The 18,959-nt window shown below is 37.7% G+C and overlaps 1 protein-coding gene across 1 annotated transcript in view; it reads right to left on the bottom strand.

Moving 5' to 3' along the window:
* The window catches only part of LOC131061005 (uncharacterized), a 70,215-nt gene that overhangs the window by 28,405 nt on the left and 22,851 nt on the right, over nucleotides 1–18,959 (bottom strand). The window contains exon 3 of the mRNA XM_057994506.2: nucleotides 4,549–4,653. Within this exon, the coding sequence (XP_057850489.2) occupies nucleotides 4,549–4,653 (105 nt within the window). The remainder of the gene's footprint in view (nucleotides 1–4,548; nucleotides 4,654–18,959) is intronic.

An 18,959-nucleotide genomic window follows, 5' to 3' on the forward strand; every position in this document is an offset into this window, starting at 1 on the left:
CTACTTCCGGTTACAGTTTTCACCTTGGTTCAGGCCCCATTTGTTGGCAGAGCAAGAAGCAGCATGCTATTGCTCTCTCTTCGACTGAGGCCGAGTATCGAGGCGCTATTAACGCAGCGACTGAGACCATTTGGCTCCAGCAGATTCTCACAGAGTTTGGGTTCACCACTCCATGGCCGATAGTTCTACATTGCGACAATCAAAGTGCTATTGCAATCTCGAAGAACCCGGTCCAGCACCAGCAGACCAAACACATCGAGATTCATATGCACTATATCCGAGAGCTCATTCAGGAGCAGGTCATTGATTTGCAGTATTGTCCTACAGCGGGGCAGGTTGCTGACATATTCACCAAACCTTTCACTGAGAGTAAGTTCCAGCAATTGCGAGCTCTCTTGGGGGTGCAGGATGTGTCATTAGGGGGGGTCAGCTGACTTCTCCTTCCTCTCTTATGGGGGGGACTTTTTCCTCTTTGAGGTTTTTGTCCAAATTCTTTGAGAGTCTTTTGTACATTCATCTCTCTTTTGGGGGGGAGTTTTTTCCCACTGGGTTTTCTCCATTTGTGAGAAATTGCTTTGCATAGTTTTGCTTGCATTTTCATATTGTACATGGGTACCTATCATGGCCTAGTAGCCGGGACCGATCTTGCATTATTGACTTGAGTCTTCATTCCCCTAAGTTGCACTTAAGGGGGGGTTGTTGGTGTAAATAAATATTCATTATGGATATTATTACACTTTACTTAAGTTAACTTAGGATAATGCATCTCTTCGTAGTTTGGATTTGAGACACTTAAGGAAGTGTGCACATAGGGATAGAGCTTGTAGGAGAAATTCCACCTTTTGTGGTCTTGTTTTGTTGTTACACTCCACATTCGGTGGGTCATCCACATTCGGTGGGTCATCCACCTCTTGTGGAATATTATATTATTTCTCCTACCTACCCCTAGTATTTCTTACCTACCCTTGTTTCTCATTGAGCCACATGTCATGATTGTGTGCTCGTACATCCATATGGCCTTGCCTATATAAGAAGGCCTATATTCATTGTATTGGAATCCAGTTCATCATTTTCATATTGATGAGAATACAGTTGTTCTTGTCATTCTTTTGTCTCTATTTTTATACTTTTCATTGTGCCCTTGATCTTGGCAAAATCTCACATATATGTTTAAGTCCAAATGTATGCATCGGTAGATAAAGAATTAAAAGGGATGTTCTTAAAAGATTAATGATAATTAATATGTTGTAAATTGAAAGGACAAATTATGTTTATATATATCTTTCAAACAGCGTTAAAAATACAGTACTGGTAAACATAACAGATAAGTACTTGCACAAACCAAGGATATATATAAAACAATCAAATTCAGGTTGCATAGATTACTGTAATACTGATATGGGAAATAATAAATTAATGGAACACTGACAATGAACAATACTGATACAGAGTAATATTCAGATAGTATTTATGGTAATACAAGACACTAAGTTATATTGTGTAATATGAAAATTATGTCAACCGTGATTGATTAGCATAATGACATAAATTGAATAAATATTACTTCACTGGAATATCATAAATGATTCGTAGGAAAGGAGGGACTCTTTTTTAAGTACGCCACTCCATAGTGGATGCCTAACACCTACCACATGGAGCCAAGAGGGGTGAAGCATCTGCTCTTGGGCTTAAGAGAGAGGTTGGTTGTGATGAGGGGGAACGGCGATAGAACATCTCGCTGGGTACGCCACTCCATGATGGATGCCTAACACCTGCCATATGGAGCCAAGGGGGATATGGTATTCTGCCCTTGGGCCTAGGAGGGATGGTTTCTTGGACACCCCGTCCAACTAGCCTACCCTAGTGTAATAAGGAATTGGATAATTAAGGAAAGCAACTAACCTATCACCTGATTTTATCTAACAAACCTGATTGCATCTAATAAATATAACAATCCGAATTTATCTAATAGATCTCCTACTAATGGTAATTAATGCATTAAGATTAACAACACTCAATATATTTCTTTAGTATGTGTTTCAGTTTATTAAGTATCATTTCATAAATGTTCCCTGGTTTTTATATGAAGGAAAACAGTAAACAGAGGTATTCCCATAAACTTAATTTACTTATTTTAGATTTGGGTAAATTTGGGTTAACTTTAAAGGCATAACTAACTAGGGGGCATTACAAAAAAAAAAAGTTAAGTTTTGACTATTTAAAATGTATCAAAGTTTTTTGTTTTTTTTTAATCTTGTTTATTTTTAATTTTAAATAAAAAATAAAAAATTGCAGATTTCTATTATTCAAAGAATCAAAACTAATCACGAATTTCCTTCCAAATTTTACAATTAACAAGCTTGTTCTGAATTTTTTCATCATTGAACTCTAACACAAACATGAACCCTTGTGATATAACTCCCTAAAACTTCTTGTATTCAAGTAGAAATATTGCCCTTGAAAGGGAGATAACGATGATAAACAAATTACAGTAGAATATCTACCAAATATTGTTAGTTTAACTTGATACAATCGATGAGTACCAAAAAAATAACTATCTTGAAAAAAATGGCAGCCTCTATCTCTTCTCACTGAAGTTATGGCTCCAAGAAGTTTATTGACTAGGAAGTGGTAAGAAGATGCCTAATGATCAGCTCCCGAAAACAAAACAAAAAAGCAAAAAAATCCATCCACCATGCTTAATATCTCCTAATCATCTTTCCAACACAGCTGAAAGACTTAGAAAATTCCTCTGTATGACACACATTGTCAAAAAACAAAACTCTTCAAAACAGTGCTCACTTGTGAGGGATCTTCAAGAATAAAAAAAGTGACAAGTACGTTCTATAAGCTGGTCAGATACTGCTTTAGCAAGAAAAAACATGATTTTGACTGTTTGTCAAAACCAAGCCCCATCCTCTGTTCTTCAAAATACAAAAAACATGTCTAGTACAAAATCTTATTCCGAGGCCTTGAACTCAAGACCTTCCACATAAAAGGTCAATAATTTAACAAAGATTTGCTTACCTCTACACCACACATTGGACCTATAATAGATACCACCCTTTTTAAATTTGCTAATAAAGAAACTAGTTTTTTTAAGGTTTTAGAGTTGGTACTTGAACTTGTTTCCTTTCATGGTCGAACACTTTTACAAAGTTTTATATGCCAACATACCAAATTCACTTTCAATGAAATAAAAAAAATGGACAAGATAATGATTAAAGATCACTTTGCATTCCATTTTTCTTCTTAAATGGTGTTTGAAGATGCAAATCACTTGTAAAAACAGAACAGTCCACAAGAGAGAATACCCTGTTTATAAAGACCAAGATGTGGCAACCGAAGACAAACCAAATATGAGATGTACGGCCAAGCGAATGTAGACTATAAAGGGTCTGTGATCACCTAGGTTCAACCTCAAGGTCAACGGAAAAGTCAGCAAGATCACTAGGGCACATGGCTCTCAACCCTCTACAATTTTTTTGTTTTTTGTTTTTGATATTTTAGAAGTATTCTTATAAAACCCCCTTCTTTAAATAATTTTGTAATAAGAAAATTGGACGATAAAATAGCTTTAAATAAAAGGTTCTTAAATCCACTTTCAACCTTAAAAATGTGTCTTCTCTTTCAATGTAGCTCTTCCATAGAGGGCGAACAAAAAACTATTTTAGAGATTTTGTACCCTTCCAGTTGCAATGGTGCAGATCTAAATTTTCCCAGCTCTCCTTAAGTCATTAAATCTGCCACATACTTCTTATTTCAATGAAATACAACTGAGAAACAGTACAAACAGAAAAGACAAGGTAAGGGGAAGGAGAGCACAGGCTCAAAGCTCTACCACCATGTTCAAATCAGACATAAACTTGTAGCTCGCCAGGATCTGCCTTGCCAAAACAACCTTCCATGCTTACAAGACACAAATTCAATATGACTTGACACAGAAACACAAGACACTAATATGCTATAACAATAATCTCTATTAAACAATATGAATATTATACAATGCCAACCTCTATTTATAACAACGAGAGGATAAAGATGAAAAAAGATTCCCATAGTTGAACTTAGATGAAAGCAAGTAGGAGATATTCATGTAAAAAAGGAGTAGGCATGCAAACAGATGACTTGAGGTAACAACTAAAACAACTTTAGTCAAACTAAATTTGTGGATGTTCGTTAAATTATCTACAATTACATTATTATTTTCATGTAAAACGAAATATGCTAAGTTAGGGAAAAGAGAAATAACCTAAATCTGAGATGCATGTGTCCTAGAACAAACAATATTCCAACATGTAAAATGTATTTTGGGATGACAGAAAGTTAAATGCACCAAATATTGAAACACAAATATCTGTTCCATATAAAGCAAAAACTTGGTTTCCACCTCTGGCTTATTTCTTCCTTCAAAGAAAATGTACAACTAAACATATACAATAGAAAAAGGTAACTTCACTCCATTATGCAGACCATTATAAAATCTCAAATGTAAACTAAAACAAAAGGAAGGATTTAGATAATGTCATTTAGTTTGATGTAACAAACCTTACAAGGATCAAATAAAAGACAACTGGTATAGCCATAATAACACGTTGAACTGCTGCAAATGAAACTGGTGATGGAGACAAGTGTGCTCCCATTTTGTCCAAACTGTAAAAAACATCAAACAGTAAGTTATTAAAAACAGAGTAAAAACAATCAACATAACCTCAATACCAATCAGCTTCTCTCCATGATTGCATATCTAATTTGACCTCACAAGTGCAGACAGATCCAGTCCAGTATTTGCACTTCTTTTTCAAAATTATATGCCTCCATTGGAATATAGTGTCTTTGCATCATAGTAACATTTATAAGTAACAGGGCAAAATGGGCTAAGTAACAACCCTACAATCAACGAAACACTTATAAGCCATGGTAGCTGTCAACAAACCGCCACCGTGGCAATTAGCAATCAATGCTCACACCAAGAGGCCACAGCTCATGTAAAATTAAACATTGAAATGTTATTCCGTTTTGTTAAGAGTGTGGGCTGCAGATTTATGCACACGATAATCAGAGTGGAGATTATTTTCTAAGGTTATTTTGTTTTGTTAAGAGTGTAGGCTACAGACTTATTGTACATTTACAATAATAGGCTGCGGTTTTACATTGATGAATGCTGAAATTTAAAAGTTCTTTTTGCTTTGTGAAAGACTTGAAAGTGATAAAAACCAAAAAAAAGACAAGTTGGTGAATACCGTAAATGTGTAAGGATACCCACTTTATCTTACCTTCTCATTAATTTATTTGTTTAGGCGAGCAAGTAATTTGCATGATTATATACACTTCAACAGCAAGCAAGTCTTTTATTTTAAGTCATGAGTATGATGAATCCAAGACAGGATTGAGAGGTGAGGGTGAATCAGTCTAAACAAAAATTAATGCAGCACATAAACAATTAATCAACAACACATATCCAACACATGAACACCAAAATTTTCTACGTGGAAAACCCAAACAGGGAAAAACCACGGTGAGCACCTGCTCACAAAATATATCCACTATGTATATCAGATTACAAAGAATGAGCTCACTGCTCTGGTCTTGCAAACCAAGGCTACCTGCTCTTGGGGCAAGATACAAAAAGAGAACTTGCAAACCTAAAGCTAACTGCAATTGGGCAAGACACAAAAATTAATTGAAAAGAAGGATCTCCTAATCATGAAGTTGTCCTTGAACTCTGCATCAAGCGACCAACATCAACACACACAACTTTGATCTCAAACTATCTATACTTTGTATCATACCTCTACCTCAATCATAACTCTTCTTCTTTGCTCCGAATCCCTCTAATTATCTTCACATCACATACTTCCTCTTATCCTTTCTTCCACACATCTTCTCACTCATCATCATTGTAGACGCCTAAAATTGTCTTCTTTAATTATATAAATATTTTATTTATTTAATTATTTTATCCTAAGTCTTCTATTAATTAAATAAATTCTTATTTATCTAATTAATTCATTAATCCTCTTCTAAGTCTTTCCTCATTTAAATAAATACTTTTATTTATTTAAATTGTCCTTTTCCTAAATTAAATAAATATATTATTTATTTAATCGATCCCAATTCCACTATTAATTAAATAAATCTTTATTTATTTAATTCATTCATTAGCCTTTTCTACCCATGACACATGTCACTCATCTCTTAACTCTTCTTACCTACCCCCTTTATCATTTAATTATTTCCTCTACCTACCCTTTAATCCTAGCCGATCATTTAGCTTTACACCTCTTGTAATGGACACCCCCTGTTCAGTACTAAATTTATGTCCTTTTTACTTAGTGTAATTTTGTCAAACAGTTGGCGTGCAAGTTGACTACTGGATTTTTTGGTTCTTGATTTGCTATAGGATAAATTTGGTAAACTGATATTTATTGTAAAGCTTTCAAAGTTTATTCAATATAAAAATAACTAGACATATCAAATACCAAAAACAAGAGGATTAGTGCTGATGGTATTTATTTAATTCCAACTCCAAGCATACAAATCAGATTTGAAGAATATTACAGACCATATGATAATAAACAAATTCAAACCTGGACTCCACAAGTATAGAACCTGCTGAAAACACTGTTCATGCACTGTAGCTGCACTATTCACGGCACTGTAGCATTTTTACTATTCACGCAACACTGTAGCAAAACACTATTCACGCGGTACTGTAGCAAAAACACTGTTCCCACGGTACTGTAGCAAATCACTATTCACATGGTACTGTAGCAAAAACACTATTCACGCGGTACTATAGCAAAAACACTATTTTCAAATCTGCACTTTCAAACCCCTGTAAAAACATCATGCGAGAGCACCAAATGAAGCCCAATGTGTTTCCTGAATGAAAACACCATTAATCCTCCTGACTGTGTCTTTCAACAGCGAAGAGAATGCTAGCAAAGAGGGATTCCGTCCTCCAAGCCCAATAATCAGATTTCTACGAAATCCAACAGCATAACATTAATTCATCCCAGCATATCCCAAAAGAGAGCTCTCAACCTCCATTTATATCTTCTCCCTGGATGCAAACACTTCATTTCCTAAATGTGGGATAATACAATTAGAATAAAATATTATTTCCCACAATGTACCATTAAAGGGAACTTTTAATATTTTAAACATTACTTTATATTCCCAACCTTATAAAATAACGATAAAGTTAAATATTTAATTTAACTTTACACTTTATCGTTAAATATTAAAACATTGTTGATAATCCCTTTAAAACATTGTCGCCTTCAAATATTTTTACTGATAGTTATGCCAACCAGGGAAACACTAAAAATTTCAAGTCACTGCTTGGAGACTAACTTACTATAAATAGTAAGTGTCTAGAAACCCTGTCAAAGCAGCACCGATTGGCCTGAAATCGAAAACACCTAGGCCAAAACACCTCAGGATCCCATCAATGTCCTTGTTAGCCTTCGGGACCATGTCAGAATAGGCTAACGACACCCCATATCATGTTGCGCTAAAAAGGGGACATTACAGTCCGCCCCCCTTGAAATTGCTTGTCCTCAAGCAAATTCGGTCCTGAATGTTGCAATACCTGCTCATTCTCCCATGTAGCATCCTCATCTGGCAGGTCTCTCCATTTCACCAAGTATTCCTTAACGATTCTGTTCCTGAGTGTCCTTTCCCTGATATCCAGAATAGCTTCGGGTACTAACACAAGCTTCCCCTCCTCATCCAAAGGGGGTAAATCTGCAGAAGGCACTACACTCTGACCAATGGCTTTCTTAAGCCTAGACACATGAAACACATTGTGCACCCGACTGCCCTCTGGAAGCTCAAGCTCATAGGCGACTTCGCCCACTCTGCGAATCACCCTGTAGGGACCATAAAATCTAGGCTTCAACTTTTCAGCTCCGCTCTTCTTGAGTGATGACTGTCTATATGGTTGTAGCCTCAAGTAAACCATATCCCCTACCTCGAAACTGCGCTCTATTCGGTGCTGATCAGCGTACAATTTCTGTTGATTCTGGGCCTGCTGTATATTCTCCTTGAGCACTTTCAGGATGTCCTGACTATCCTGCAATAAGTTTTTGGCTTTGGGCACTCTGTTGTCCCCCAAAACTAAATCCATGAAGCTAGGTGCATCATAACCATAGAGTGCCATGAAAGGAGTCATCCTGATGGACATATGATAAGTGGTGTTATAACAATACTCTCCCATATGCAACCATCTGACCCAAGCTTTTTGTTGTGTAGTTACATAGTTCCTCAAATATCCCTCCACCCATTTATTCACAATCTCTGTTTGCCCATCTGTCTGCGGATGATAACTAGTGCTAGGTGTAAGATCTGTACCACACAACCTAAACAACTCCTGCCAAAAAACACTCATAAACTTACTATCCCGATCACTGACAATGAATCTGGGCAACCCATGTAACCTGAATATCTCTCTAAAGAAAAGATCTGCCACCTGTGCTGCTGTGTAAATGGACGGAATAGCAAAGAAGTGAGCGAACTTCGTCAAGCGGTCCACCACCACATAGATGCAATCCCTTCCCTACACTCGTGGTAAACCAGTGATGAAGTCCATCGAAATACTTTCCCATTTCCTATCTGGAATGGGCAAGGGCTGTAATAAACCTGCAGGAAATGTGTGCTCTCCCTTATTCTGTTGACAAACCGCACACTCCCTAACATACCTCTGAACATCATCCTTGAGCCCTCTCCATGTGAACCGCTCTCGGATCTGCCTGTAGGTCTTGAAGATCCCCGGATGCCCAGCTGTGGGTGCATCATGAAATGCCTTAAGTATCACCTCTCTCAAATGTGATGACGGAATCAAATAAACCCTGTCTTGAACTCTGATCAATCCATCTATCACCTCATAGCGATCATCCTGTATAGTACCTGAAATCAATCCAGAAGCCCAAGCATCTCCGACATACTCTGCTATAATCTGATCTCTCCAAATCTCTGCCAGAGCACATAAGTGAGGTCTCCGAGATAAGGCATCAGCCACCACGTTTTTCTTACCTTTGACAAACTCTATGTCAAAGTCATAAGCCTGCAATTTAGTAACCCATTTCTGTTGCCGGTCATTAAGATCACGCTGGCTCATGAAATATTTTATGCTATTGTGATCAGTTTTGATCACAAACCGTCCACCTACTAAGTATGATCGGAATTTGGCCAATGCATGCATTATGGCCAACATCTCCCTGTCATAGATAGAATAGCTCCTCTCAACACCTCGAAGCTTCCTACTCTCGAATGCAATGGGATGTTTCTTCTGCATCAATACTGCCCCTATCCCATCACCTGAAGCATCACACTGAAGTTCAAATGGCTTCGTGAAATCTGGTAGAGCTAAAACTGGACAAGATGACATCACTTGTTTGAAGTGGTCAAAACATCGCTGCGCTGCTTCTGTCCATACAAAGGCTCCCTTTTTAGTGAGGTCTGTCAAAGGTGCTGCAGTCTGTGAAAACCCCTTAACAAACCTCCTGTAAAACCCGCATAAACCAAAGAACCCCTTAAGCTGTGTGAGGTTTGTGGGAGTAGGCCAATCGACTATAGCTCTAATCTTTTCGGGATCAACCCGAACACCATCCGCACTAATAATATGCCCAAGGTATAATAATTCTGTCATACCAAACTCACACTTAGACTCCTTGGCATACAAAGACTCTCTCTCTAGGATAGATAATACCTCCTCCAAATGCTGTGAATGTTCCTCCCAGGTCTTACTGAAGACCAAGATGTCATCAAAGAAGATCAAGACAAATCTCCTCAACTGCTCCCTGAATACCTGGTTCATACAACTCTGAAATGTAGCGGGTGCATTGGTTAGTCCAAATGGCATAACCATAAACTCAAAGTGGCCATAGTGACATCGGAAGGCTGTTTTCTCAATGTCCTCTGCTCTCATCTTGATCTGATGGTATCCAGATCGCAAATCAATTTTGGTGAAGAAGCATGCCCCATGCAACTCATCAATCAGCTCATCAATCCTAGGAATGGGATACCTGTTTTTAATTGTTTTCTTATTCAATGCCCTGTAATCGATGCACATGCGCATCGTCCCATCCTTCTTCTTTACCAAAACTACAGCTGAAGCAAAGGGGCTTTTGCTAGGCCTGATGTGCCCCATTTCCAACAACTCCTTAATTGCCTTCTCTATCTCATCTTTATGTTTCTTAGGATGACGATAAGGAGTGATCATCACTGGTTTGGCTCCCTCCTCGAGCTCAATAACATGCTCTGCACCCCTGTTAGGAGGAACCCCGTGAGGAATATCACTGAATACCTTGGCATGCCTGTCAAGAATCTCCTGTATATCTAGTGGATAACTCTTCACCCGAGGCTCCGGTGAAGTTGGCATAACTAAGCACTCTGTCACCCACTCTATGTCATTATGTCGAAAAAGTTTCTCCATTCTCCTCAAAGAGACTACCCTGCAACTCCCATCTGAAAGTCCCCTGAGTACAACAGTCCTACCCTCATGCTGAAACCTCATTTCCAACTTCGCTAGGTTGAAAGTGAACTCAACCAGCGATGCCATCCATGTCATACCGAGGATGACGTCGTAATCTCCCATGTCCACAACATAGAAATCATCCTTCAACTCATAACCATCTCCAAATCTAATGTGAAGATTTGAAACCTTCTGAGTACATAATAGCTTTTGGCCATTAGCCACCATGACTCTAAAACCATCATGCTCCTCTGTCTGTAAACCTCTCCTGGCTACCAACTGTGTATCTATAAAGTTATGTGTAGCCCCAGTGTCAATGAGAGATATCACTTTCTGCCCCTGGATAGTGCCCCTGACCTTAAATGTGATTGCCTTTTGGGCCCCTGTCAAGCGTGCCAACGATCTATCATCCTTAGGAATGCTGCTCTCCTCTATCGTGTTACCCTCATCTGAATCGGAGTGCTGATCCTCCCCCTCTGACTCTGACTCCTCTGCTGAAAAATACTCCATTTGATTTGCCTTAGCCTTGAGAGGGCATTTATGAGATAAGTCCCAAGGCTCTCTACACTGGAAGCACAATTTCTTCTTTCGAAGTTCATTCAAGGTTTCACTGTCTAGTCCTTTTGATCCTTCTTTGGGTTTGTTATACTCTTTCTGAAATGGTTTTTTGTCTTTGTCCTTGCGGTAGGAAGAATCTGTTGAATGGTATTTTCCTTTGTATACCGAAGGGGCTAAATCTCGTGCCTTTTTAGTTGCTTCTGCTAAGGTGAGTGGATCATGTCCCTTCACCCAACCACGTAATGGATCAGCAAGCCCATCACAAAATAACACCACCAATCTCCTAGGAGAGATATCAGTAACAAGTACAGACAAACGCTGAAACTCGGCGATGTAAGCATCCACTGAACCTGACTGTTTTAACTGTGCTAGCTCCTTGAAATGTAACTCGAGATCCCTAGTGTCAAATCTCTCAATCAATCTTTCTATGAATTCCTCATAGGATGTAATCTGATTATGCCCTAGAGTCACCATGCCATGATGCCACCATTCATGCGCAACGCCGTCCAAATGCATAGCCGCATACTTGATAGCCTCATCCTCAGGCATAGGATTTAGCTGCAAGTATGTATCTATCTTCTGCACCCAAGCTCGTGCAGTCATCTTCCCTGAAGCATCATAATAAGGCAAGGAAAGTTTTCCAACTTTCTTCCTCAGCTCAAAATTCTGATTCCTCCCTCCTGCTCTAGGCATATGTCTCATCCTCAAGTCCATATAATCTCTGAGGGAAATATCTGCCTGAAACTCGGGTCCACTGGCCTCCCAGTCCCTCCTGAACTGACCCTGTAACTCAGTAATCTGCGGTTCGTTCACTGGTTGAACCGGATCCCTAGGTGGAAAGGTGGGTAGAAGAGGTCTCGAGCTCGCTGTTCGAGCTGGGCGTGCAATGTGTCTAAAGTTATCCGCCTCATTCCCATTGTTGCCATGTCCATTATTACCATTAATATTATTCTCAGGGCCATTGTTGTTGCCTCGGCCTCCATTATTATCATTGCCCCTATTGTTATCGTTTCCCCTATTGTTATTGTTTCCATTGTTGGCATCACCTGGATTAATATTAACGCCCATCTGTCTAGCCATAAGCTGCAACATCATGTCCATTCGCCTATTCTGCTCCTGCTGCATACGCTGCCCTTGCTCTAACGTACCCAACAACTGTCTGAACATTACCTCCCCCTGATCTGGAACGATATTCCTCTCATCTCGGTCACCCATACTGCTGTCCTGCTCGAAGAATATTTCCTCTATGTCTGTATGACTGGATTCTATGTCCACCTGCACGGATGAACTAGACTGCTCACTCTGACTATCCGGATTTCTATTTTGTCTGGCCCTGGTATTGCGAAAATTATAATGCCCCTGTCGCATGCTCAATCATACATTCTGGACCTGTTTTATTTCTGCAATATGTTTTGGTGAAAGTTTCCCACAAGATGGCAGAATCTTCTGCTCTGATACCACTGTAATGGACACCCCCTGTTCGGTACTAAATTTATGTCCTTTTTACTTAGTGTAATTTTGTCAAACAGTTGGCGTGCAAGTTGACTACTGGATTTTTTGGTTCTTGATTTGCTATAGGATAAATTTGGTAAACTGATATTTATTGTAAAGCTTTCAAAGTTTATTCAATATAAAAATAACCAGACATATCAAATACCAAAAACAAGAGGATTAGTGCTGATGGTATTTATTTAATTCCAACTCCAAGCATACAAATCAGATTTGAAGAATATTACAGACCATATGATAATAAACAAATTCAAACCTGGACTCCACAAGTATAGAACCTGCTGAAAACACTGTTCATGCACTGTAGCTGCACTATTCACGGCACTGTAGCATTTTTACTATTCACGCAGCACTGTAGCAAAACACTATTCACGCGGTACTGTAGCAAAAACACTGTTCACGCGGTACTGTAGCAAAAACACTGTTCCCACGGTACTGTAGCAAATCACTATTCACGCGATACTGTAGCAAAAACACTATTCACGCGGTACTGTAGCAAAAACACTATTTTCAAATCTGCACTTTCAAACCCCTATAAAAACATCATGCGAGAGCACCAAATGAAGCCCAATGTGTTTCCTGAATGAAAACACCATTAATCCTCCTGACTGTGTCTTTCAACAGCGAAGAGAATGCTAGCAAAGAGGGATTCCGTCCTCCAAGCCCAATAATCAGATTTCTACGAAATCCAACAGCATAACATTAATTCATCCCAGCATATCCCAAAAGAGAGCTCTCAACCTCCATTTATATCTTCTCCCTGGATGCAAACACTTCATTTCCTAAATGTGGGATAATACAATTAGAATAAAATATTATTTCCCACAATGTACCATTAAAGGGAACTTTTAATATTTTAAACATTACTTTATATTCCCAACCTTATAAAATAACGATAAAGTTAAATATTTAATTTAACTTTACACTTTATCGTTAAATATTAAAACATTGTTGATAATCCCTTTAAAACATTGTCGCCTTCAAATATTTTTACTGATAGTTATGCCAACCAGGGAAACACTAAAAATTTCAAGTCACTGCTTGGAGACTAACTTACTATAAATAGTAAGTGTCTAGAAACCCTGTCAAAGCAGCACCGATTGGCCTGAAATCGAAAACACCTAGGCCAAAACACCTCAGGATCCCATCAATGTCCTTGTTAGCCTTCGGGACCATGTCAGAATAGGCTAACGACACCCCATATCATGTTGCGCTAAAAAGGGGACATTACACCTCTCAATCTTATCCCTTCATTTCTTACAGTGTTCTCTATATAAGAGGATGCTCTCTTCATTATCAACCCTAACAACTGTTTCAATTAAGCCTTCTTACGATCAAGCTATCAACCACAATCCGTTCTTTGTTGAGCTCTTGTGCACACATAAAATCTAAGAGTAAATATATCAAACAAGATCCATGGAGATAGGAGACAATGGAGATTGAAACCCTACTAGACATGTGAATAGTAATATTACTTTATTTTGTTGATTTGCATGATCATAGGTATCTCTATTGGTATTGGTGAATGTTTCATTGTAGGACCTAGATTGTTTGAGGTTGGATCTTTATGGTTTTACAATAGTTTATCATCACTTTTCACCATATACAATCATCATCATCAATTCTTTATATACAAGATAGATCATCAAAACTTGAACCACATCGGCCTGAAACAAAATATACCTTCCAAACCAAAAACACACATGCTGATCCACTCCGGGAGAAAGAGGGAACCAAAACGCATCTTTCAAAGATCAATTCAACGATCCGCAATCACCAAAACATAACTAACAGCATACCAACACGCTACACATTCATATAAGAAATTAACGATCAAAACATATCCTTCGATACAAATAACTCTAATCAAAATCTCCACACGCTACGGTGAGACCCATATAACACATCAAATTACCTTCTACAAATCATATCTGGACCCAAAGATAGGTCTAGCATAGAATATCACAAATAGCTATGAACAACACCACAACATCCAAAGAACACGAAGATATTTCTAGACCACAAAACTAACATATCCATAATGCCAAAACTGTAACCAACGAAAATAACAATATCAAACAATGTTAGCAACACTTTCCGGACCCGAACACTTCCAAAACAACCAATAGAACAACTACAACACCAACACAGCAAAATATCTCTGCACCACAAACATTCCGAACCAACAACAACCCAGAACAACAAGTTTGACATCAATGACAACCACACCAACACATACTTCCAATAGAGCATAATAGTGAAGTTATTGGACAAATCATATAGTTTTATTTTGATTTAACCTCTTTGATTAGCTTTATAATTTAAGACTTATATTAATCAAAAGAAATTTAAAAAATTATATAAAGTGAATTGTCAAATTAAGGAACTAAGCGATTCCGTAGAAATGCATTGTCAAATAGTGTAAACAACAGTATCTCCAATAAATAAAATTGGTTCTTTAGAGTTTAGACTATTGGTTGATTTTTTTATCATAAAGGCAAAAGAAAAATTATTAGAACAATAACAAAATATTCTGCCAGTCTTAAAAAGGTTCACAACACACTAATTCAGAAAAATCAAGAAAATCCAGATGGATCAAAAATAGACAATCAGAAAGAGAGGAGGAACCCTCCAAGCCCCATAGGCAAGGCATAGGCACTTGTTCCCATAAAGATTGTACATGTTCGGAGTGTCAACAGTAATGTTTTCCTTTATATTCAACAAAATTGAAACAGTAGGAAAACCACTTAAAACAAATAGTAATAATAAACTCAACCATAGGGAAATATACAAGAAGAACCCCACAAGCACCAGCACACCAGCAAAAATCAAGACACCAAGGAGGCATTATAGTAAACATTCACTAGAAGATCAAAGTTTCTGCTCCAGTCCCAAACAAGGCGATCCTAATTATTTTGAGTATCAACCTTGTAGTAATTCCACTTAGAAGCTGATTTAGCCAAGAAATCATCAACTTGATTTCTTTCTCTTCTAGTATAGTTTCATTTAACAGAATTGAATACATGAATGAGGTTGTTCATGTCTTTCTTACATTCATGAAACAACCATTGTTGAAAGTGAGAAGTGAAGTTCCTTTTGAAGTGATCAATCAAAATTTTAGAGTCATTAGCAAAATTATTAGAACCAAAACCAAGACTACAAACAAACCAAAACTTAACCCTGGCATTATAGCCACAAGAAACAGCTCCCATGCTAGCATTTCCAATATTGTCTTTTGAAGCCCCATCAACATTAATTTTAACCAAGCCTAGAGGATGTTCCCATTTACTAAGTTGATCTTCCTAAGAGTTTATTGGAAGAGGCAAAAGAGGGATAAACCACAAGAATAGCAAGTCTAGTCAAAACTTTGAATTCCCACCAAGAACTCACTTGATAATTTTAAATCCAAACTTGACAGATTTCTTTCAGATTGGCCTAATTCTACCCCAAACCTAATCAATGTGCCTAGTTGTGCCATTGAAAATCCTCTCATTGCATTCCCACCAAATATTCCAACAGATCAAACCTGGGCCAATATCATGCAACATATTAAGGGTTTTTAGCATCAACGAGGGTCATGGCTAATTCACAAGAGAGGCTTGGATAGAATCATAACTATTCCATGAAACACTCAACAAATCACACCATAAATGGAAAAAGAAACTGGCAAAGGGGCAGGCTAAAAGAAGATGTCTTCCATTCTCTTCATCATAAAGGCATAGAGTATATCTATTCGGACCCGTGTTTCTGAAGATTATCATAATGAAGAAATTTATCTAAAGCTGTTAGTCATATGAAAGCATAACCTTTGCCAATTTTTAGGATGCTAGACCCTTTTCCAAAGCTTAGAGTTCTTAACTTCAAGTTTTTCTACCAAAAGAGTTTTAGAACAAATTTACAGTGTGTAAATCCTAGAACCTTCCAAACCCCATCCAAGGACATCTAAATGTCTATCTAAAGGAACCTTCCAAGATGCTAAAATATAAGCTAATTAGTCAAATGAGAAGAAGGGTTTTGCTAAGATCACCAAAGATCTTTAGGTTTCCATTTCTGAATCCTACACCATCCTACATGACTTCATACTAAATAGTAAAAATCAAAAACATAACTCCAACCAGCTTCAATACAAATATATTTTAATTCAAGAAAATTAGAGAATTCCACACAAAAAGGACTGTGTTGGTCACATCCTTCTTCCCATAAAAAAGTAAGGTCACCTTCCCCTGCAATCTAGAAAATGCCAATTCTAATCAAAGTACTACCTAACTTGATTGTTTTCCATATCTAAGAACCCATACCAATGGTTGGCATCCTGGGAAAGAAAGAATGATTCTTGAAATTCAAGTACTTGAGCTTAAGAATTCTCCCCTTAAGTTTGTTCCTCCACCACCATCTCCAACATAATTAAGCAGCAGGAGTTCCAAGTTACATTGTTAAGGTGGGAAGATCTCATACCTAATCCACCTCTCTTTAGGATAAAAAAATTTATCCCAATTAACCAAATGCAATTTTTTTTTCTCTAAAATTCCTTCCCAAATAAACTTTCTTATCCTACAGTTTAAATCATGGAAGATGCCTTTTGGAGCCACAAGAGCCATAACTCTATAAACTGGGAGAGCTCGAATCACATCCTTGAAAGGACTATACTACCAACCAAAGAGCCAAATGCCATTTCTTTTTCTCTAAATTTCCTTCCAAAAGAAATTTTCTTATCCTACAGCCTAAATCATGGAAGATGAGGATCCATAAGGAAGAAGAAAAATTGAGAATTTTATTCATTCAAGAGTTGACCCATATGCACTAACATAAGTGTCAAGAGCTCACCTCAGAGCAACAGCTTCCTCAAGACTGGCATTGTCCATCAAACAAGTGTTATCCACAAACTGAAGATGGGTAAGTGGATCCTACCTTCCACAATGTGAAAGCCAGAAAGGGAGCAAGAACACTTGAGGTGCTTTCTAAACTTGCGAAGTCCTTTTTTCCAAAAAGAGAAAGGGATACTAGAAAGAAGATCTCCTTGACAAAAGCATCTTTCAAAATGAAATATAGCTGAGGGAGAGCCATTTATAATTACATAAAAAGATGTAGAGGTACAACAAGCCGAAACCCATTGAATCTAGTTATTATCAAAACCAAAGGCATACAAGATATCTTCCAAAAACTTCCAACAAACCCTATCATAAACCTTAGAAAGATCAAGTTGCATGAACCTAAAACTTTTCTTATTAATATTCATTGAGTGAATAGGTTCTTCGGCAATAAAAATACCATCAAGGACTTGGCATCCCTGTGCAGACCTTCCTATGCTTGAGAAGTGATTGAAGGAAGAAGCCATTTCAACTGCTCAAACTATAATGAAAGTTCAGACTTACAATCACAAATTGCATATTTATTGTCACCAAAAAACAACATATCATTATATAAAACATGATAACAAAGAATTGACAACATCTAGGTTATAGAATATACAATGATTTGATTTGGATCTCTAAAAACCTTAACCCAACACAAAGGAATCAAACATTTGGGACCACATTCTAAGAGATTGATTGAGTCCACATAAAGATTTTCTCAATTTGCAAACCAAAAAATCCTTACCTTTAGCAACATAGTGCTCTATGTCATGTAGATCTCTTTCTCCAAGAATCATGTAGGAATGTTGTCTTCAAATCCATCTATTCTATCTCTAAATCAAATGTTGTTGCTACAAATAATGAGAACCTGATAAATGTCAACAACTGGAAGAAAAATCTTACCAGTCTATCCCCTCAAGTTGGGAATGCTTTTTAGCAACCATTCTTGCCTTCTACTTTTTCAATGCTATTATTAGAACCGATCTTTTTCTTTAACACCTGATTACAACCAATAGGTTTTTATCCATCGAGCAACCATACCAGATCCAAGGTGTCATTATTTTTCAATGCAACCATCTCCTCATCCATAGCTGCTCTCCAAGACCCTCATCCATATCAATCCCCTCCTTCAAAGTTCTAGGCTCATTAGTATTAGTAATTAAAGCACAAATACATGTACAATCAGAAGGGGTATACCTTTCTAGTTGTTATCTCTACCAAGTGGACCTTCTCAAGAATTGCGGAGGAGGTTCTACCTCCTCTTCAAAATTATCTGAGCTATCTTCCTCTTTAAGTCCTTTCAAGAGCTTCTGGTTCAACATTCTCAATCTTGGGGGTAGCTAAACTGCAACTTTCTTTCCATGATCTTCTGGCTACAACATTGTGCACGAATACTTAATCTCTCTAAGAAGAACATTTCTGCCATACAAGACTCACAACCACAAGATCCCAAAGCTTGTACCTTTCACACTGACAGCATAGCAAATAAAGATACATTTTATTACCTTGCTCTCCAACTTTGACTACTTCTCTCTAAGCCCATGTGCATATGCCTCAAA

The sequence above is a fragment of the Cryptomeria japonica genome, chromosome 9 (assembly GCF_030272615.1).
Source record: "Cryptomeria japonica chromosome 9, Sugi_1.0, whole genome shotgun sequence".
NCBI classification, from domain to species: Eukaryota; Viridiplantae; Streptophyta; class Pinopsida; order Cupressales; family Cupressaceae; genus Cryptomeria; species Cryptomeria japonica.